The 22741-nt window shown below is 49.1% G+C and overlaps 1 protein-coding gene across 1 annotated transcript; it reads right to left on the reverse strand.

The window, feature by feature from the left end:
- Positions 1-134: 134 nt before the first annotated feature.
- IL10RB (interleukin 10 receptor subunit beta) lies at positions 135-22515 on the reverse strand. The gene is made up of 7 exons (XM_029213684.1): positions 22376-22515; positions 20985-21108; positions 17450-17607; positions 16037-16203; positions 12132-12279; positions 7375-7532; positions 135-838 (listed from the first exon to the last, which is right to left on the reverse strand). The coding sequence occupies exons 1-7, from the start codon at positions 22422-22424 to the stop codon at positions 557-559; spliced, it is 1086 nt and encodes a 361-aa protein (XP_029069517.1). The 5' UTR covers positions 22425-22515; the 3' UTR covers positions 135-556.
- Positions 22516-22741: the final 226 nt, after the last annotated feature.

Genomic DNA, 22741 nt, shown 5'->3' on the forward strand with positions numbered 1-22741 from the left:
TAATTGAGCACCAGCGTTATACACATAAAATGTGTCCGCATAGAAAAATAAATCCAGTCAAAGTGTCCCTGAGAATCCACAAAGTCTGTGCTCTGTACGTGTACAGCGTTTGCTGACGGTTACTTTTGGGTCGAGGCCATTTTTCACATCAGTCTATCGGCACTCTGGTCAGGTTTTACAGCATCTTGGTTTTTATTCCTCATTTTAAATATTTCTGTTTCTCACCATTTAAAACTTGTTTTTCGTTTTGTTTGTTGGGCCGTGTGGCTTGTGGGATCTTAGTTCCCCGACCAGGGATTGAACCCAGGCCCCAGCAGTGAGAGTACCGAATCCTAACTACTGGACCGCCAGGGAATTCCCTGGAACTTTTTTATATTGAGTGAGCACATGAGGCTGAAAATCACACCTTCAGTGGCTATTTTTTCAAATCATTAAGGCCTTTATAAGGTGGCTAGTTCCCAAGATGGAGTATTTGTGCCAAGTGAGCCTTTAAAATCCAGCTCCTTGTTGGTGTGGACATTGTCCCAGCATCTGAGGTTCTCAATCTGGGGGTTACTCAGCTGGTCTCAGCCCTTGTTTGTCGGTTGCTCTGATCACCCTCAGAGGCAGGCGTGAGAAGGAGGGGGTCGCTGTGCCCGGCTGAGTGTGTTTCCTCCTTGGAGGCCAGCTCAGAGGGCCCCTGCCCAGACAAGGTCCTAAGGCTGCAGCCCGCCCCAAGGTTCGGCTTGTGGCTTTCACACACTTCTGTGATGACGCTCAGTTTGTCAAACACTTCATTCTCATCAGACAGTGGGAAGGAGAATAAGAGAAGTGTGCTGTGATGAGGGTGGTTCAGAAACTGCAGGAGAAAAAAAAGAGTTACTTATCAAATTTCCCCACTTCTTTTTCTGGGCTCACAGTTCTATACAGAACTCCTGGCTGGAAAACGCTGTTTTAAAAAAATGTGACAATAACAGTATGACACTTCCTCAAAAAACTAAAAATAGAATTACCATAAGATCCAGCAATTCCACTTCTGGGTATACACCCATAAGAACTGAAAGCAGGGCCTCAGCTCTCGCTCTCTCTCTCTCTCTCTCTCTCTCTCTCTCTACATATATATACCCGTCTTCAGAGCAACATTATTCACAATAGACAAAGATGGAAGCGGTCCAAGGGCCCATCCATGGAGGACTGGATAAACAGAACGTGGTCTAGCCATACAACAGAATATTTTCTGCCTCAAAATGTAATGAAGCTGATACATGTTACAACATGGGTGAACCTTACGCTAAGTGAAAGATGCCAGACAGAAAAGGACAAATGGTGCATGATTCCACTCACACGCGGTACCTAGGCCAGGCAAATTCACAGACAGAAAGTGATGGTGGTGGCCGGGGCCAGGGGGAGAAGGGAGATGGGGAGGTTTGTTTATCGGATAGTTTCTGCCTTGCAAGATGAAGGGAGTCCTGTGACTGGAAGGTGGTGATGGTTGCACAACAATGTTAGTGTACTTAATACCACTGAACTGGACGCTTATAAGTGGGTAAGGTGGTAAATTTTATGTTATGTGTATTTTACCACAATTTAAAAAATGCGACAATAAACCTGCATCTCATTTGCTAAGTGATCACAGGTCCCCCTCTGAGAGTTCCTCTTGTAAGCCCAGAGGGAGACTTTCAGGATGATCCCAAAGCTGTGGGGCTGATGCCGCCTGGGCGTCCTTGCCTCTAGGAAGCAGGGATGCTGTGAGCACGGGGTACATGTGTCTTGGAATAACAGCTAGTTTCCTGTGCGTCCTCAGGCTGAGTTAGGGGCCCTCTTTGGGGTCCCTCTGTTTCAGCCAGCTCCGCGGCATGCAGTGTGGCAGCCACCAGCCACTTGAAACCTGGCTGGTCTGGATCTACGTGTGCTGGAGGTGTAAAACACATACCTGATTCTGAAGACTTCGTGTGAAAAAGAGAATGTAAATACTTCAACAATTGAGAAAAGTAATTGAGTGCATGCTAAAATGATATTTGGGATATATTGGGTTGCATAAAATGTATTATTAATATTAATTTCCTCTGTTCCTTTTTACTTTAAAAATAACTGTGGCTACTAGCAAATTTTAAATCTATGTGCTTTGTTTCCATCTAGCCCGTTTTACGAACGATGACTCATGGTGTGTCCCTCCCAGCAGACGGGCTAGTTACAGACAGGAACCAGAGTCTAATCATCCTTGTCACTCCAACACTTCAACCATGAAGATGCCTATGTACGTTTCCTGAAATATCTGCTGAGGGCACATTCTCCACTTTTCATCCCTGTAGGTTCACCGAGGCTCTTAAATCTTCAGGACGAGGTGCAGAAACATTCCTTAAAGCGTGGCATTCATCTTTAACTTCTTCCCCTCAGTTGGTTCCACCTTTAAGGGATCAGTTAAGCCTTCTGAAAGTAATTTCCATACCTCAGCCCTCTGAGATGACTTAACCTAAATTCTACCCTCCCCCACCCCCACCAGCCAACCGAAGGGAAAGGCAGGGGTCAGGAATTTCGCCCAGATCCGTTGTGCAAAGGCGGCAGCTGCGGAGAGGAGGGACCTCCCCAAATGCTCGGATCCAGTGGAGCCACAGGAACAGACTGGAAGCTACCCTTGACTCTCCTGGGAGACAGGAGAGGAGAGAACAAAGCAAGATGCGCTAAATGTCAAGAAAGCGAAGAGCAGGCTGGTGGCAGGCTCAGAGTATCCGTGGTGGGTACCTCCCTATGGTTTTTTCAGCTAAAAGTCTCCATCCCCAGCAAATCTCCCTCAACTCAAAATTAGCCTCTGGGCCAGGGTTAATGAATTCTCTGCATTTTGAGTCAAACTGGAGAATTTCATGATCTGAGGACCCTGATCTGCTCATGGGTTCCTGGCACTTCCTTCGCCCTCACTCCGCTGGCCCCTCTCCAGCCTCCCCCGCCCACCCATATTTCTCACTGGCCCACAGTCAAGCCTGCCAAGTCTTCTAGCCTGGGAGGCAGGAGCTCCTGCCAACTGACCCCTTAATTAAACTCGCCTCTGGCTTTGGTTTGCCTGGTCCCACACTGTCCCATCTGTCCTTTCCTGTCTGATGAGCCCCTCTGATGGTGAAGCCAGAAGCAAAAAGCAGGTACACAGTTTGGCTTCCTCTCGGCTCCCCACTTACAGAACACCTCCTACGCTGAGCGAAGGGCCCGCCCATGTGTTCTTCCTCCTGCGAACAGGCTTCTCAGAAGTGCACCTCTAGAAGATGCACGTCTCATCCTGCTGCTGCAGTCTCGCTGGCACTCTCGTTAGAAGGTTCTGGCCGCTCTGAGTCTCTTGCCTACAGTCACGCGGTCCACGTTCTATCCATGTCAGGAGCTGTGCTGCCCACACTTGTTCACTGGAGCTGAAACAGCTCCCAGCCAAGTCCCTGTCCAGGAACTGCCCTCCGCAGAAGGGAGCTGCCTTGTACGAGTCCTTCCCAGGGGCAGCCCGGACAATGGACTGGCTGGTGTGGGAACAAAGGCCCGACGTCAGTTACCACGACAACACATTAACAGGCCCAGGAAAGCAAGAAGTGGCAAGGCCTCCCTAAGAGACGCACTTCAGAGGGTGGGGGAGTCACCCTGTGAAGAGTCAGGGACCTGTCACATCAGTTTTAGGGATCCCACGGAATAGGGAATGCCAGGACATCCTCTCCAAAGGAAGGACCGTTATTGTGTCTTACCCGCCACCCCTACCAGGGAAGCACGATGCGAGGTGGGCCTCTGGGTTCTGGCGGGGGGGGGCAGCACATTCCACACCAGGAATATGGCTCCTGGTGTGAGTAATACAGAAGGCTGCCGGCTCTGAGGGGGGCCTGGAACAGGAAAGCGCCCCAAAGAGGGTACGGGCTTTGGAGCAAGCCGTCCTAGCCACACCTCACGCCGGCTGATGCTGGGGTACGGAGGCCCGGCCTCACCTCCCAGTGACATCTCAGCTGAACCCAGTGAACATGAAGAGGCCGTGAGACCCGGCAGATCCTTGGAGGGTCTGCGGTGGGAAAAGAGGCTGAGTGGAGTTTATGGCAAATCCCAAGAGGAGCGTCACTGTGTGACCACTACAGTTCTGAGGCCAGGCTGGCCACCTGCAGCCGAGAATTATACCCTGTTTGAAAACAGCTCTGGGAGTATTGGCCATGGGGACTTGGGAGAGACAGAGCCTTGGGCCACAGGACACCAGGTGACCGTGCCACCTAGAAGTGACCCTCACGAGGCCTGTCAGACCCACCAGGTCCTGAGGTGGGGTCAGAGGGCACACGTGCAGGCGGCCCGGCCTCCCCTGCACCTACCCCTTCTGCACCAGCACATCTGCCTCTGTTCACACCATGACCGCGCCGGGGGACGGGTCCTCACGACCAGGAGAAGTGGGAAGAGGCCCAACGTGGCTCACAGGGAGGTCAGCATGGCACATGGGCACAAACCAAAGATGGCCCACAGCTGCACTGGAGCCCCAACCGGGGGCCCTGAATGGCAGTGGGGGGGAAGCTCCCAACAGGCAGAGCTCCGGGCCGTGCATCTGGTCATCCCCTTTGTGTGGAAAGAAAAGTGGTCCAAGATCAGGTACTCATGGAATCTGAGGCAGGGGCCGATGGCGAGGCTGGTGGTCAGGGGCCAGAGGAAGGGAGACTGGAAGGCCAGCACAAGGGAGTCCGGAAAGAGGCGCGTGGATGGACTGTGGGAGCAGCTCCAGGTGGGGAGGTCTCTGGACCACATATGAATTCCGAGACCCAGAGCCGGGCCCTCTGCCAGTGGAGCTCTGTCAGGCCTCAGCAGTGCCGGCCACGGCCCTGCAGGATAGGGACAGCCGATCATTCCCGAAACAGGTGTCAACTCCAGTCAGAGTGCACTGGTGCCCCTTCCAGAGTCCATGCCTCAGAATGTGACTTTATTTGGAGATAGGTCCTTACAGAGGTAATCAAGTTAAAGGAGCTCATTAGGGTGGGCCCTGATCTGACCTGAGGAGATTTGGACACAGATGGGAGAACGCCATGTGAAGATGAAGGTGAGATGGGGGGATGCTTCTACAAACTAAGGAACCAAAGGTTGCCAGCAACCACCAGCAGCCTGGGGAACGACCGGGAACGGCTTTTCCCTCACAGCCCTTGAAAGGAACTGACCCTGCTGACACCTGCATCTTGGGCTTCCAGCTTCCAGGACCTTGAGACAATACGTGTCTGTGGTTTCAGCCACCTAGCGTGTGGTAATTCTGTTATGGTGGCCCGTGCTGACTAACACAGACCTCACATTACATCATGTCAGGCCATGGGACCCCATGACAGCAGAGGAGGCCAGGAGTGCAATACCCTGATGGTATCGTATGCGGGGCCACCCACCCAGCGTCTGCCAGCCTGGAAGGACGACAGCTGGCCCACTGAAGGTACGGGGGTAGGGGGGGATTGGGGAGTGGTGCCAGCTTGGAGACGGTGCCCTGTGAGGACCAGCCATCGTCCTCCAGCACCGGGCATGCATTGAGAGTCAATGACAGTATGTGATAGTGTGTCCCCAAGAAGTAGAGTACAGGGGCTCAGGGACCAAGGGGTAGAAGTAGGAGTGGCCCTGCCTGCCATCACTCCCGCTGACCCACTTGGGGAACTGGTATCCACGCAATCTTAGACTCTGTGAGCTCAGAGCAGGGGTCAGCAAGCTATGGCCCAGGGGCCGAAACCATGTTTCTTTGTATGGCTCAGGAGTTAAGCACGGTTTTAGAGTTGTAAGTGATGCCATTTAAGTGGTTACATAAGTATCTACATAATATCTCAATCTTGGTCTCAAAGCCTAAAACAGTTACTATCCCAGTGGGGGACGTTTCCGCCAGGAGACACAGTAGGGATCCCATCGAACTTTAAGTGATAGCTGCCACCTCGTCATGCCAGGATCCTTGTGCTAAGAAACTAGCCAGCAAGGAAAGGAGTCGCCACACGGGTCATCAGGAGGAGAAAAGACTGCTGCTACGTGATGGGGGCACCCAGCTGGGTGATGGGGCATCTCATGGTATTGGGACTTCCCCTGCCCAATTCTGATGGCAAGTGGATAAGCACAAGTGCCCAGATCTCTGGTGTCCTGTGACCAGGGGCTCAGTCCTCGCAGAGCGGAGGGTCTGAGTCACCCCATCAGGTCAGTAACCTATGTCAGCAGCAGCTGGTCAGGGGAGAGGGGCCTCTAGAAGGGACAGCCGAGCAGCGGGTGTTACTTGTGCCCGTGGGACCAGCTGCAGTGATGGGGCTGGACCTTGCTCCGTTAACCTTCCTCTTGTAACCTTCACCGGGGGAAGAGATCGACTTAGCTCCTCGAGAAGCTGCGCCCGTGGGTCCCCATGGTTTATGGGGTGGGCTGGAGTGGACGCTGCAATGAGCCACCCAGATGTCCTTCAGGAAGGAGGAACTTGCTCCCCTGGCTGCTGGGAGTGGGGCTGCCTCCCCGCTGAGCGTCTCCCCCAAGGTTCCCGGGGCTGAAGGAGCTGCCACATCTAGTTACACCTCCTTCCTGGGGGCGCCCACACCCAGCCCAAGGGTAATGTGGGCCCGCGGGCCCTCTAGCCTCAGCCCTGGACATCTCTAAAGAGCCACTCCAGCTCCAGAGCCCCTTCAGGACTGGCATCGTATCCCTCATCCCATCCTGCTGCCCTCTCTCCCGCAGAGGTGTTACTCCCAAGGCTACCTCCACTAAGACTTCTGAATGCAAATCTCCATTTTAGAGCCTGTTTCCTGGGGAATGAGACCAAAGACAGGATCATTTGGGGCTGAGCCTGGCACATTTTCATTTCTAAGTGTGAGAGTATAGGCAGGATGATTTCATTTCTTAAGGTCACTTCCATCCTACAGTCTCTATCCAGGTACATCCTTTCTTCTTCCCAAACCTTTTGAAAATAGCTTTCTTTAAAAAAAAAAAAAATTGCTTTCCTAAAGTCTCGGACACACATCCCGTAATTTCAGTCGCTCTCAGATATCCCACAGCTGAAACCGCACTTGCCCCTCCTCCCATCCTCTGCCCATGGCTGTTCGCTGGCACTCAGCCTACAGTCTTCCCTCTCTCATCTTTTCAGTTCCGAGCTCTGCTTTATCTCTTTCTGTCCCAGGACCATCACCTTTGCTCCCTGATGACTTGGGGCTCGGGGCAGGGAAGGTCGGAGAAGGAATAACATGCAGGTTGGAGGACGGGATTCGGAAAACAAACCTTTACCCCCTCCCGTAGGGCTGTTCCATGAGCTCAGACTTCCCTGGAGTGGCACCAGGGATGGGACCAGCGTGCAAGGTGCGTGTCATTCTCCAGGAAACCACGCTGCGCTGAGTTAGGCGGCCCTGACTTAGAAGGACAACTTCCGGTCAGCGTTTCCGAATCCACACCTGGCTCCATCCTGCTACCTACCTCTTTCAGGTGCTGTGGAAGAGAATTCCTCGGGGGGATGGCATGCTTGGCCTTCTTGTAAACGCACCGCAGCAAGACAAAGCAGCCAGTGAGCGTCAGGAGGATGGTGCACACCGAGGCTCCCAGGACCCCGGCCACGATCCAGGAGGGGGCGATTTCTGCAGGGACAAGGGGCTGCGTCATGTTCTTGTCAGGCACAGATTGGCTGACAGTGACCGTAACGCTATTTTCACCATCACAATCCAAAGGTAACCCCTGACCGTTGCGGGGACCCACACGTTTGTCTCGGAAGGCGTGAGGAGGAAACCCAGCAGCTGTTCGAGGATCCAGAGGTTTCCAAGTCTCACCCTTTCCTGTCTTCCTCCAAGTTGGGTTTCTGGCATGATTGCTGGTACACACAAAAAGCAGCGGCCGCAAGAACTCTGATCCACTTTCTCTACTCACAGGGTAGCAATCAGCTCCCTGGTGGGGATAAAGCTCTTCTGCCTTGAAGCAGAAAACACGACACCCTGGGCCCCAGAGCCCCGGTGAAACACACGCGCTACAGCGTTCTGAACTGAGAACTGCACAGATGACCCCACCTGATCCCCTGCACTCAGAGACCTCCCCTAACAGTGTGGTCGCCAGCAGCCTAAGGCTGAGCTCTGGGACCACCCAGCACCCCCTTGAGCTCCTCTCTGGAAAAACTCAAGGCTACCAAAAGAATTCACCTTTGTTCTGCCAACTCTTGACCTTCCTTTCTTAGTGCATTTTCACAAAAAGCTCGGGACTGTAAATCTTTCCTCTGTCCCTTTGGGACCTACATGTATCTCCTACAACCAAGGAGCGTCTTTCTCAAGGACCTGAAAGCCATTTATTTGAAATGTCATCATTGGGAAGGAGCAAGCCCCCGTCTAAGAGTTCCAGTGGGACCTACCCTGGCATGGTTGGTGACACTATGATGAACCCCTGGGGGACAGTGCCTGGGTCTCCTTGGGTCTCCAACCGAGACATTTTAGCATCTTAGACAAGGACATTCCACAAGCACACCTGGTTGATGGTGAGAAAATTCAAAGGATGCTTTTGTGACTCACCAAGAGGGGGAAATGGGAAGGAGAGCAGACACTGTTTTACACAGGCTGTGAATTGTGGGAGAATCTAGTGATCAACACCCTCTATATAAGGCTCTCTAACTTGTTTCAGTCTGTCTGATCATGCTGTTAGGTGGACTCCCTTTCTGTTTCACAGGGAAATCGTGCCTTTGCTTACCTATGGGATTAATCTGTAGGCAGTGGGCTTAGATATTACTTCCTCCCTGTCATTTACTAGCTGAGCAACTTTGGGCAAGTTACTTCACCTCTCTGGACCTTCACCTTCTGTCTCTGAAAGGGGAGAAGAGCCTTTCAATGCTCTCATTGAAAACTTGTGAGGTTTAAATGAGAGAACTATGTTTAAAAAAACCTAAAATGATGTTTGACAAAAGCAGATTTTCAGTGGGCTATACTTTTCCTTTCCTTTTTTTAAAAAAAATATTTATTTTTGGCTGCGTTGGGTCTTCGTTGCTGCACGCGGGTTTTCTCTAGTTGCGGCGAGCGGGGGCCACTCTTCCTTGCGGTGCGCAGGCTTCTCATTGTGGTGGTTTCTCTTGCTGCGGAGCACGGGCTCTAGGCACTCAGGCTTCAGTAGTTGTGGCACGTGGGCTCAGTAGTTGTGGCACGTGGGTTCAGTAGTTGTGGCACGTGGGCTCTAGAGCACAGGCTCAGTAGTTGTGGCACATGGGCTTAGTTGCTCCGTGGCATGTGAGATCTTCCCGGACCTGGGACCGAACCCATGTCCCCTGCATTGGCAGGCGGATTCTTAACCACTGAGCAACCAGGGAAGCCCTACTTTTCCTTTCCTTTTAAAAAATGTTTGGGGGCTTCCCTGGTGGCGCAGTGGTTGAGAGTCCATCTGCCGATGCAGGGGACACAGGTTCGTGCCCCGGTCCGGGAGGATCCCACATGCCACAGAGTGGCTGGGCCCGTGAGACATGGCCGCTGGGCCTGTGCGTCTGGAGCCTGTGCTCCGCAACGGGAGAGGCCACAACAGTGAGAGGCCCGCGTACCGAAAAGAAAGAAAAAAAAAAGTTTGGATTTTGTCAGTTAATGGGTGATCACTTAAGAGTCACGAAATATTTCAAATAGTTCTCTTTTCGGTCAAAGTGTGTGCCTCATGCCATGTTTCATGACATAAACCTTAAGGAATATTTAAATGCATGATTTTAATAATGTCCTTATTAATAACGGTAATGACATCCAACCCATATTGCGGGTTCACTCCGTGCCTGGCGCTGTCCTGGGTGACACCCTTTGATTCCCCTCATTTTGCAGACGAGGCGGCCAAGGCACCAGGCAGTTCAGGATGTGCCCCACACCACTCGTTACATTGGAGTCCACAGCAGGGAAGGACGGGACACAGGACAACCGGGCATGTACTCAGGCTTGGGGAAAGCAGTTGGCAGGTGTTTAGAGGAAAGAGGGATGATTCCAAGGTCAGGGATTCTAGTGATTCAAGCTGGATGGGGATCCCCAAAGCACAGAATTCTGATTCAAGCACAAATGATTCATGAAAGGAATAAAAAGATAAGCTCTTGTTATTTAACGGTGCTGTTGAGAGGCTTAGCCATGGCAGGAGGAACACAGGCGGGTCGACTCAGCCTCAGATAGAGGCGTGGCACTGGACAGGGAACTACAGAAAAAGAAAGGAGACTGACAGAGAATTCCCTCCAGAGAGACAGCAAGACTTTCCATCTTCTATATGGCTCTGCATTCCTGAGAAAATTTGCTTAATATGATTGGAGAACAGCTTCGGATGGCACTGAAAAGATCACGTGCCTGGTTGAGGTGAAAGATTCCTAGATTCAGGCAAGTAATTTGTGCATTTACAAAACGAAGGAAAAAAACCCAACAACAAGATTCAGGAAACTCCAGCCTGGAAAGCTTGATGTGATATCCAGAAAAAAATACAGACATTCTGGAATGGATGGTTAAGTGGCTAATTACAAATACTTAAGAAAGGTAAGGACAATCACAAAAAATAATAACATGAGGCCACCGAGAAGAAATTGGCTCAAAGTGGCTGCCTTTCCTTTTTTGGATAGGGTTACTTGTTGGTAAATTACGGCACATTATGGGCTGGTTTTTCCCAGCTGTTTTCCTTGGAATGCTCATCCTCAAAAAAGATGTTGAAAGATCAAATATGCTAAAAATGCTAACATATAGGGTGACTTTTCTGAGAAATGCGGCGTACCATCATTTCCAAGCACATCTGACTACCGGGCTCTTGTTTTGAGAAATGTCCCATAACCACTCACGGGACACAGTTGTGACAGTGCTGCACTTGGCACTGGGTGTCCATTTCAGTCATATTTGCCGAAGTCTTACATGGCGACTTTGTGGACAGTAAAAGCAAAGAGCTTACATAATAGTCCACTACGTTCAGATGGACTGGTGACCAGTAAGCAACCAGTTAGGTGGTCTAGAGGGAGGTATATCCTAGACACACCAACAGTTTAAACAACTCACTGGTAAGGATCCTGAACCTCCTACCAGCAAATCAGTGGATGAGACAGAGCAAAACAGGGAGAGAAATACGTTCAATGACAAAACCCAACATTCACGAAGAACGGGATAAGCTGAAATGATGAATCACTGTGACGGCAGCACTGCAATCGCCTCAGAACGGCAGTGACACAGAAGATGAAAAGTATTACTCTCTGGAGGGAATTCTTTATTACTCTCTTTGTATTTCTGTAGCCCCCAGATCAGCACCTTGCTTCCAGGAGGGCCTCTGTAAATGAAAATGGTCAGGAGCAGACCTGCATATATGCATCCTTTTGTGGTCTGAGCTGGCGGAACCTCTGGACATCTATGAGTGACAAAAAGGCCCCAAAGGGCCTGACGTTTGTACACAGACATCTAGGCCACAAGTTTTTATCATTCTGTACGCCAATGCAATGCATCCGTACAAAATTACTCAGTGTCTAGGCCAACTGGTACCCTCCCCCTCCCTCATTTCCTTCTTCCCTTCCTCTTTCCCCATGTTTTCTTTTTTAAGAAACACCAAGCGTGGAGGCACTCTGCTAGACACTGCGGTACACATGATATGTGGGGGACTGTGTTGAGGTCCTGAATTCACGAGGAACCCTAAAACCAGCTTGCTGAGGACAGTGAAGGGGTTTCCAAACTCTTCCCATCACGTGCCTGAAGGAACTGGAGATGCGCAGCCTCGGAAGGAAAGGCTTCTGGCGGGGGGTGTCAGGGCTCGACCTTGGCTGGGTGGGCTTGGGAGGACTGAGACTTGCTTCAGGGAGCCCAAGAGGACAGAACGAGCACACTGGAGGCGGACGCGTGGAGGGAGACCTCAGCTCCCCGGACGGAAGGATCTCCCATCAATCCCTTTGGTCTAGGAGTGAACGAGCTGCCTCAGAAGGTGGGGTCTCCTTCCCAGCATGAGGCGGTCAGTCGCGGCTGAACTGGGTGGGAGTTTGAGCTGGATGATGATCTCTAAGGAGCCTTCCGGCCCTCACACTCTCGGGGAGTCTCTAAAGCTACTTAAGATGCTCAGAGGAGGGACTTCCCTGGAGGTCCAGGGCTTAGGACTCCGTGCTTCCACTTTAGGGGGCGTGGGTTTGATCCCTGGTGGGGGGACTAATATCCCACAAGTTGCATGGTGCCCTCCCTTCAGGAAAAAGATGCTCAGAGGAGACAGAGCTGTAGACGGTGCATCTCGAGACTCACCGTCAGCAGCTGTTTGCTCACAGACAGGCTCACTCCACTCCCCGGTTTTGTTCCGATCAGGAAGAAACCCTCGAACTTGGACACAGTAAGTTGTCTGTGACTCAAGATTTCGGAGGACCTCGAAGTCATACTGACCAGTAACTGGAAACTAGTAACAGAGACAAAAATAAGAACATGGCTCAGCAGTGAAGGGACGTCGTCTTTTCTCCCGCCTCCCCGCCCCACTTACTCGTCATAATCTTTCCTTCAGGCTCAAAATAAGAGGATGAAGGAAGCAGGCACTCCTCCTGGGTCGTCTCAGGGGCCCCGGAGACCATTCTGAGGTCGGGGTGGGCAGGGCAAGGACTGACCACCGTCCTGCCAAACCACCTCATGCCCTGAATTCTCCAGTTTAAATGACACACAAGCCATCCCACTTCCTTTTTTAAAAAAAATAAACCAGTTGTATGGGTTGAATTTCGCCCCTCCCAAATTCGATGTTGAAGTCCTAACCCCTAGTACCTTCAAAAGTGACTTGGTTGGATAGAGGGTCTTTGCGGATGTAATCAACGTAAATGAGGTCATTAGCGTGGGCCCCAATCCAATACGACTGGTGTCCTTATAAGGAGAAAATTTAGACACAGACGTGCACACAGAATGCCACGTAAGGATGAGGCAGGGATTGGGGTGATGCCTCTATATACTAAGGACCCAAAGATTGCCAGCACCCACCAGAAGCTGGGCGAGAGGCCTGGAACAGATCCTTCCTCATGGTCCTTAGAAGGAACCAATCCTGCTGACACTTTGATCTTGGACTTCCAGCCTCTAGAACCTTGAGACAATACATTTCTGCTGTTTCATCCACCCAGTTTACAGTACTTTGTTAAAGCAGCCCTGGCAAATGAACACACCAGTCATCTACAGTAAGACTCAGTGTGATTTTCTAAGTCCAGAGCATGTTCCTGACAAGGCTGCCTGGGGGTCTCCTCTGAATCACTTCTCCATTCACGGACCTGAGCTGCCCGCCCCCAAGCGTCTCGACTCCCCTCGAGGGCACACCCCTCAGCCTAACTCTGGTGGGGGCATCCCAGACTCATCTTAGTTTAATTTAAATATATCATAATTGATGATGTATTTCTGAATTTGAGAAACCAAAATAGTTTACAGCAAAATCAAGGGAATTAAAAGAGTACATACTGCCTGTATTTCCAGCATGGTTACAATTTCCTCACAGAAGGGCCTTATGAAAAATCTGTTATGTGGATAGGAGCTGCAATAGAAAGTGAGCACAGACTCTGTTTTTACTTTAGTAATTGGTTACTTTTCTTTGGGGGCTGGGCCTGCTGACAGCTTGATTCCTTTATTGTATAAGAAGCTAAGCTCACTGAAGGCAAGAATTGGATTTTACCAATTGAAAACATGAAGAGTACAGTATAACTTCTAATCATTAAAAGTAGAAATAAAAACAAAAAACCCCTGGCTTTCATTTCCAGGAACCCAATATTTCTAAAACCTTACAATGCATTTTTTTCAAGGCTAAACTCAGAGGTAGACACGTCAGACGCATACATGGAAGAGGGTGGCACGGATGTGAGGGCTTTTCTAGCCTTTTTTCGCTTCTGGACAACTTCTGATTTTTTCTCACTTTCTCCCATCAGGAAGAAAGAATTTCTAAAAGCTTTTAATGCTCTTAGCTTGGCGACCTAATATGGCACTCGCTCAGAGACACCTGCATTCTAAAAGGGAACCATTTAATCTTATTTCTTTCAGGCTGCTGTAACAATACCAATGACTGGGTGGTTTATCAACATTTATTTCCCACAGTTTTGGAGGCTGGGAAGTCCAAGATCAAGGCACTGGCAGATCTGGTGTCTGAGGAGGGCCTGCTTCCTGGTCCATAGCTGGGTCTTCTCAGGAGTCCTCACATGGTGGAAGAGGCAAGGGAGCTCTCTGGGGCCTCCTTTATAAGGGCACTAATCACATTCACGAGGGCTCCACCTTTATGACCTAATCACTTCCCAAAGGCTCCACGTCCTACTACCATCACATTGGGGATTAGGTTTCAAAGTATGAATTTGCAGGGGAGTGTGGGTGGGGTGGGGAGAGGGGGAAGGGAACATAAACGCTGAGTCTATAGCACCTATAAACTGGTAAAGGTGACCCTGCAGGCACAGTGAGGGAGGCACTGGGGAGCAGGCAGCCTTTCCAACACTCTGTGTGTCACACCAAAGTCTTCCACACTGCAGGCAAAGTGAAGGCACAAATATGTAACCATATGCCTGTCCTGAGGGCATATTCTAGGTAAGAAGCTAAAGAGATAAACTGGGTTTTGAATTTCATGCCTGGGGCAGGAGGCACTCAGGCCTGGTAACTGTGGAATCTGATCCTTAATCACAGTAGGCTGCAAGCTCCAGGAGTTACCTTCATACCCCAGACTTTGGCAGGGACACTTGCATTTGATAAGTGACCATAAAACTTTCTGTGTTGCTTCCTAGGCACACAAATCCTGGGGTCTTGACTATAAGCAAAGTCATCTATTCTGTGAAGAAGGCAGATACCTTGCATCAGTTAACGAAGCATTTTTAAAAACTGAAGTATAGTTGATATACAATATCTTATTGGTTTCAGGTGTGCAACATAGTGATCTGACATTTATATACGTTACGAATTGATCACAACAGAGCATTTTTGGGGGAGGGAGATTAACTTGAGATTTTTGGGGAGCTACATAGTATGTAGATATAAATTTAATTACATCATTCTTCAGACAATATACATGGGTGACCCTTTCTTCCCAAACACTTGAGAATCAGTGATAAAATCAACATTTAATGCAGAGGAGATAACATACCCATAACTTAACTTACATAAAATATACGTAAGTTAGTTTAGGACCACAGATGGCATTCAACTCAGAAGCACTAAGTGTAAGAGTTGAACAAAGATGAATGAAAATAGTCTTGACACGTCTACACAAGGGGACGGGAACCTCACGTATTGACCATACCCATTGTTCAGGTAATGGGACAAGCTTACTTTTTTCATTATGTCATTAAATTCCTCAACAATCCTATAAAGTAGGTTATTATCCCCACTTTATTAATGAAGTGGATTATATGCCCATTTTGCAGACCTGAGAAGCTGAGGTCAAGAATGTGACTAGAGTCACACAATGGCAGGGGCAACGTTCCAACAGGATCTTTCCACTCCCAGCCCATGTTGTGAAAGGCACTGTCCCTGGAAGAGGAGGAAAGCAACGGGGAAAAGTGGGGTCAGTCCAGTAAAATGTGACACCCACCATTCATCCAGGGCTGGGGCTGCCCTGGACACGGACTTGACTATTCTGTGGTGTACTGGGGCCTCATGCCATGAAGCAGTAGACATTCACTGATCACCTGACTCCGCTGACTCCAAGTTCCACCAGCCAACAGCTGAGTCAGCTCTGCCTTCTTAGGCAACTTCCCTTTGGGGAGAGAAAGGCCTGAGCTCCTGCACCAGCACCCAGGAAGTCTGCTCTGTGCATTGCCCTTGTGGAATGGGAAGCATGACCTGACATACCGGCCATCCCCCACAATGGGAAGCTTCTGGAGCTCAAAGGACCAGGCCTGAGATCCTCTGGACCAGTGGTCCCCAACCTTTTTGGTACCAGGTACCGGTTTCGTGGAAGACAATTTTTCCAAGGACCGGGGGTGGGGGGTGGTTTCGGGATGATTTATTTATTGTGCAGTTTATTTATTTATTGTGCAGTTTATTTCTATTATTATTACATCAGCTCCACCTCAGATCATCAGGCATTAGATCCTGGGGGTTGGGGACCCCTGCTCTGGACCATAAGGTGCTGCCACCTGGCAAAGCCTCCCTCCGACCAACACTGAGCAAAGGAGAGGGAGCTTATATCTGCAACGCAGGTGATTCGCCGTGCTTACCTTTTCGTCTGAGCCATTTTTCCAATATTGCACATGATAAGTCCATGAGTTATAAATATTCCTCATGCTCCATGTTTCAGGTTCATTCTTAATTTTCGGGGCTAAGAAACGCATATGTAAAGAATTAGCAAGTGCTTCTACTTGGATTCTGGGAGGTCCGATAATGGCTAAGTATGAGAACAAAGCAAAATGACAATCAAAATTCACATGTTAAAAACATCAACATTTACTTTTCGTAACTGGGCAGACCAACTGGGCTACTGAAGTACTCTGCCCTGTGATACACTGCTGAGGTGATGCTGACAGACGTGGCTAAGGAGGATTCTTGGATTTTGTTTCTTAAAAAAAAAAAAAAAAAATCTATTAATCTTTGCCTTCATTAATCAGGTTTAGTCCATTTATGTTTACTGTGATTTGATATATTTGGAATTATTCCAACTACATTAATTTGTGTTTTCTGTAAAGAGTCCCATTTTTTTTTTTTTAATTCCTCTCCTCTTTCCTTCTTTCTGTTGGGTTGAATTTTCTTTATTTCCATTGTTGGGTTGGAAGCAGCAGATGGTATTTCTATTTTTAGTGTTGAACCTATATAATTAAACCACTTTCCAGCAAATACATTTTCCAACAAAGTCTGAAACTAGATCTTCCCAGACCAGGGCTTGAACCCATGTCCCCTGCATTGGCAGGCGGATTCTTAACTACTGCGCCACCAGGGAAGTCCTGGGCAATCCTTCTAATGCATCTCTCGATCTGCTCTTTGGAGGGCTGCACTTGAGTTCTGTTCATGAGATTCTTCTCCTTATTCTCTCAATTGCTATCTGGTGGTTTAATTAGTTTTCAATTCCTGATGTTCTAATGATGTTCATTTTATGACCTCTGGTGGGTCCCCATGACCTTCCAGCTCTAACCCGGGAATATTTTTTTCAATGCCGACCAGCCAGCCTGACCCAACCCATCTGCCATCAGCTGTATCCGTCCCTCTGTCCTTCATCCTGGGCCAGCTGGCCTTTCTGTCTCTACACCTACCTAAAATCAGTCTTTATTCTTCTGCTGCTTGCATCACATTTCTTTAAGTCATGATTCCAAACTGACTTCCTCCTCCAAAATTCAACACACAAATCCTTCTAGTTTTTCTCATTAACAGCACTGGCTCCAACTCGTTTTTACCCTCGAGGCATTAAAGTCATCAAATTTATATTTAATTATCTTATTGCTTTATGCCTATCCTGTCCTATCTCTCCCACAAGCTTCTTTAAGGCCACAGCTCTTTTTATTACATTCCCTAAGCTCCTTGTGCAAGGCCATCCACTTGGTGGGCACTCAAAGAATTCTTGCTGACGGGCCAACCAAGGGGGAAATGAAATCAAGGCAAGATGATGACATAACAACAAAATAAAAACCAAGATGGCTTACTGTCATCCACAGGACAGAAGGTGATGTTTATCCAGTCTGAATGCTCGTCTTCAAATTGAGCCCTGACCCTCAAGGTGTGGTCACCATACTTGGAAAGACTTGAGAAATCACATTCCGTCAAGACAGTACTTGTGCATATATCTTGGAATTTCCTATAACTACAAAATCAGAAGAAATCATGAGAGTTCTAACCTCAGTCGCTCTGAGGCTGACTGATGCTTTATTCTTCTGCTACCAAAGGATAACGGAGGATAACGTGAGAAGAATAAAGCACATTCTTTACTGTCAATTTCAAAGAATACTATGTATCATTCATAGGAGCATTTTCCAAACTGTGCTCCATGGAACCTTAACGATCCTTGAGGTATCATAAGACATTTCAAAAACAGTCCATCCCACAGTCAAACAATTTGGGGCAAAAACTGGGTGAGACATGAACAGGTGTCTGTCCTCACAACAGAACTGCTCAGAGACTTTCATATCCTAATAAAACGTGTCTTTCCAAAAAGGGGTTGAGTATTCAACATATTTGACCAAGAAAGCTACCTTCTTTGACTATGTATTTCTGAAACTTGTGGGGCATGGTTTGTGAAATGTTGATATTCACAGATTAGCCAAAATAAGTGTATCACAATGATTTCAAATAATGTCTTGTAAGTGACTATTGTTCAGTTACGCTGGAAAAATTATAAAATTCGTTGACCTCAGATCTCCAGCCCTGGCACCAACCCCTGAAGGGAGGGTGGCAGAAACATGAAGTGGAAGGAAAGGAATGTTTGAGAGTACCTACCAGGTGCGTGTAACTTAACCTCATAACAGCCAAAGGAGCTATAATTAGCTCCACCTGAGGTAAGGAAATCCAGGCTCTGGTCTTGCAAAAAGTAAGAATCTTGTCTGACTGGCACCTTCCTGTCTTTGTGCCAAAACCAATCTGGCTACCCTAAGAGGTAATAATGAAGGTGATGGTGATAAAAATAATAACAGCCAACACTTGTCAAGCACGTAGGTGTCAGGTGGGGCACTGATTTCGCAGTATTATCTCATTGAATTTTCACAACCCCAGGAGGGCGGAAGTGACATCACTCCTATTTTATAGGTGAGGCCCAGGTGTAGAGAGCCTAAGACACTCCCCCATGGGACTTGGGTCTGCTTGACTTCAGAGCCCATTGCCTCAGGCACCACTCCACAGTCCATGGCACTCTTAGGAGGCAGAGATAATTGGGCTTATGCTATTTCACTGTCTGCTTTTTTCAGTTAATAGACCACAAACATTTCTCTAATCAATCAAGTCTCCGTGGCTGCCTAACATCCCATCATTGGGGAAATCCAAGGGTCATTTCATGAAGGGGTTTTTCTCACAGGTGGCCATTTCTTTCCATGCATTTAAACTAATGCATGAATTGGGTGGAACACAGAGTATTGCAAGAGCTGTTCTGCAATAACTTCCATTTCACTAGGTCATTTTTATTGCATCTACAGATATTTTTCTTCCCATTAAGTAGCTAATAGGCTCTATTCCCCATATTTACATCTAATTGTTTTAGATGTTTCCATATTCAAATCACCAAGCCATCCTCTGAAGTTCCCTCCACCACCGGCCAGCCCTACCCAATGTACACATACAACAAGAATCTGTACTGTGCAACTGCTCAGGTTAAATTCTAATCAAACCTTTTCCAGAGCCACAGAAGGGTAATCAGATTTTTCAGGATCAAATTTCTTCCACACCCAGCACGTGTTTTGTTTTCCCCAGCACAGGCCATGCTTGGTCTGCAAGTCTACGCTGAGGAGACCCGGAACCCAGGTATCCATTCTTGGTTATTGGGAGCTCTCATCTAAAAGACAAACACCTAAAACCAAATGCCTCTACTCCAATGGCAAAGAAGCAAAGAACAGAACAACAAGAAATAAACCACAGGGGAGAGGGACAGACAGAGAGCGAAGCTCATTTTCCACAGTGAAATCCCTAGAGCTATCAAGACAGAGTGGAGAAAACACAGACGAAATTACAAAACCAGTCAGTGCTAGAAAATACACCACAGGAGAAAAATAAATCTCAGAATGATGCTTATTAATTAAGTCCTTGGGGAAACTGACAAAACTGGAATATGGACTTAAAGGACTGTATCATTGGTGAAGCTACCAAATCTTGATAACTGTACCACAGCGATGTGAAAGGTTATCCTTGCTCTTATGAAGTACACAATGAGATATTAAGGGGCAAAAGCAAGAAAATGTGGCGAACCTTAAAAATTGGTGAATATAGGCTCTTTGGAAGTTCTTTGTATTATACTTGAAATTTTGAAATGTTTTGTTACCTGGGAATTATTTCGAACTAAAAAGTTTCAAAAAAATGTAAACGAGGAGGGCTTCCCTGGTGGCGCAGTGGTTGAGAGTCCGCCTGCCGATGCAGGGGACATGGGTTCGTGCCCCGGTCCGGGAAGATCCCACATGCCGCGGAGCGGCTGGGCCCGTGAGCCATGGCTGCTGAGCCTGCGCGTCCGGAGCCTCTGCTCCACAATGGGAGAGGCCACAGCAGTGAGAGGCCCGCGTAACGCAAGAAAAAAAAAAAAAAAAATGTAAACGAGGATTATCTTATTCATCTTTCTCCTTCTTCTCTGACTTAGCAGGCCTTGGATATGTTTGTAAAATAAAGGCCGGGTGGGAGGAGTGTGGGATCCATGGCATCTGAGACCCCCAATTCCTCCCTCCTCACTGAAGGAGCTGTTTGCCTTTGACAAAGTTTCTGAGTCACACGGGAAGCAGGTGTGCGGCTCACTGGCCTTTGGCTTCCTGTTGCTGTCTGCACCTGGCACAAAGGTGCGTCATCTGCACTCCAGCCTGTGGCGTACAGTGGCAGGCTGCCAAGGGAGGGCTGGCACAGGGAAAAACCGACAGGCTGGGCAGGTCCTGGGAGGTCAGAACACCACTGAGGCAATCGTGGTCGGTGATACCCTTCCTTCATAAGCGTCTGCCCAGCAGCTGTCTTACATTCAATTTCAGAGTAACTGAGTGCTCACTATGCAAATGATCTGCACACCCCCAGTACTGGGGTGCGCAGTTTATAACCTACTGGAGGGGGTCGGTGGTAAGCAAGCAAGGGGCTTCCTGCCTGCTTTGAATACCTCAGTTTTCTTGGATAGCTTCCACTGTTGACTTCTAGCAATACTACTCTAATAACTGCAAGATGGTCACCACTGGCATTTGTCTCTTAAAAAACATTAATAGCGACAAGCCCGATATGTTCGCGTTGCGGTAGGCTGCCACTGTGGCCGATGACACTCACCATCTACACGATAAAATGTCTGTCACACCATGAACGATCACAAGAAAAAGGAAAAAGGATTTTACTTGTCTGTTTTCAGAGAACAGCGCTTTCACAAGAATTTCTGGGACAGAAAGAAGGCCAGGAGAGAGGCTCCCCCTGGGCTGTCAAGGTCACTGGGGTGACAGCAGTCAGACTCTCTCCTTGGTCTGGCACAGTGACCAGCCCAGCCAAAGCCACCATCCTCTGCCACGAGCACCCCAGACTTACCTTTGGTACTGAGCTGTGAAAGTCAGATTCCCCTTGGGAAAAGCAGGCGACTCCCACTGTAGAATGTTCCTGAAATTAACTGAATTCATTCTGACATTTTCAGGAGGCGGCACCATTCCTAATGCTGTAAAAATAAAGGGAAAAAAGTTGGCAACTCTCTTCCTCTAAAAGGCTGTCCAAGAAAATAACCATATCCCATACTCAGGTCTTCCCTATGGCTCCGAGTCTTCAAATGGGCATGCGGGTGAAGGAGAGACATGCTTTAGCTGTGCTGAGGAGTCTAGACTGTATCTGAAGAGAAGAAATTGCTAAGGGGAGGAGGATAGTAAGAGTGAAGTGGGGATGGCTGAGGGTGACCTGGATTTGGGTGGTGGTAGAAAGGTGTGAAGGGGTGGGTAGATGGATTTTAGATATATTTCCAGAGGTATAAAATCTAGGTTTCCTAATACATTTGGTGTGAAGAAGTAGATGTCAATATCCACTCCTGGCTTAAGTACCTGATGGCCTGACTGGAGCTGGGGACAGGGAAATCAAGAGTCCCAGTTTAGAATTTGCATTAGGTTTGAGATGCTGAAGGATACGTAAGTCGGTATATCAGAGACAGCTGGATGAATGAGCCTGGGGCACAGAATATAGATCTGGGCTAGAGACAAAAATAGTTGTTAAACTTTTTAATAGAAAACGCCAAACATACACAAAAGTACAGAGAAGAGTATATTAAACCGCCACCGGCCCATCACCCAACTAATGCCAACAGATATAAATTTGAGAGTCGTGAGCCCATAGCTGGTATTTAATGCTAGAGTTCTGCTGATACCCCCCAAAAGGGATAGTGTAGGGGAAGGAGAGAAGAGGGCTCGGGCATGAACTTGGCTGTATGGAGATCTGGTAGAGGGGGAGGATCCCAAATAGAAAAAGGCTGGTAGGTAGGAGGGAAACCGGAGAGCAAGGTACCCTGGAAGGCCAGGGATGAGTTCATTAGGAAGGAAGGAGGGATCCATAGTGCTGTTTGAACCTGGGCTAGCAATTTAGAGCAGGACAGGAAGGGTTTCACTGGATTTAGAACTCAGAAACAACAGAGCTGCAGAGTTGAGGGGCAGAATTCAGATCTTGGGGTGCTGGGGACTTAGTGGGAGGCCCTGACGGCCCGCCCAGGCACTTAGTCACTTTGAGTGCGCCTCTGGGGTCCGCTCAGGGGTCGTCTTTGGGGCCATCGCTGCCCGACGTGGTAGCCGAGCCTCCTGGTTCCCGAGCGCACCTCGGGGCGGGACGCAGCGCCAAGGCGGGGCCGGGTCTCCGCGCAGGCAGCCCGGCTTGGGAAGCGCGCTGGGCGCGCGATTGAGCCGACACTCCGGAGAATGCCCGGCGTCCCCTTCCCGCAGACCCCTCACCTGACACCAGGAGGCAGCCGCCCAGCCAGCTCCGGAGGCTCTGCGCCATGGTCGCGCATGGGGCCCGGGAGGGCGCTCGGGGGGCCGCGGACAGCCACCGGGCGCCGGGGTACGCGCCCCTACGCCCGCTTCCGCGCCAGCGTAAGGGAGCTCCGGTGCCCCCGCCCCGAGGCTGCTTCCGGGAACCGGCGGGGCGGGGCGACACGAAGCCCCGCCCCTGCCTCGGACCCCGACCCCGCGTGCCAGTCTCTAGAGGCCGCTCTCACCCGATTGGCAGGGGCAGGTGCAGAGGTGGAAGGGCACTATCCTCCTCCAGGTGAGTGGAAAACAGATTGTAAAACAGATTGCAAAACTGTACGTGCCGTG

The sequence above is a fragment of the Monodon monoceros genome, unplaced genomic scaffold (genome assembly GCF_005190385.1).
Source record: "Monodon monoceros isolate NGI ecotype Baffin Bay Population unplaced genomic scaffold, NGI_Narwhal_1 Super_Scaffold_11, whole genome shotgun sequence".
Taxonomy (NCBI): Eukaryota; Metazoa; Chordata; class Mammalia; order Artiodactyla; family Monodontidae; genus Monodon; species Monodon monoceros.

Bases quoted from the DNA above. Each gene is read 5' to 3' on its own strand.
- IL10RB (XM_029213684.1), bottom strand. From the start codon at position 22,424: ATGGCGCAGAGCCTCCGGAGCTGGCTGGGCGGCTGCCTCCTGGTGTCA. The intron at 17,608-20,984 runs GTAAGTCTGGGG...CTGATTTTGTAG, and splicing joins TTCACAGCTCAGTACCAAAG to TTATAGGAAATTCCAAGATA. The intron at 16,204-17,449 runs GTAAGCCATCTT...TCTCATACTTAG, and splicing joins CTTCTGTCCTGTGGATGACA to CCATTATCGGACCTCCCAGA.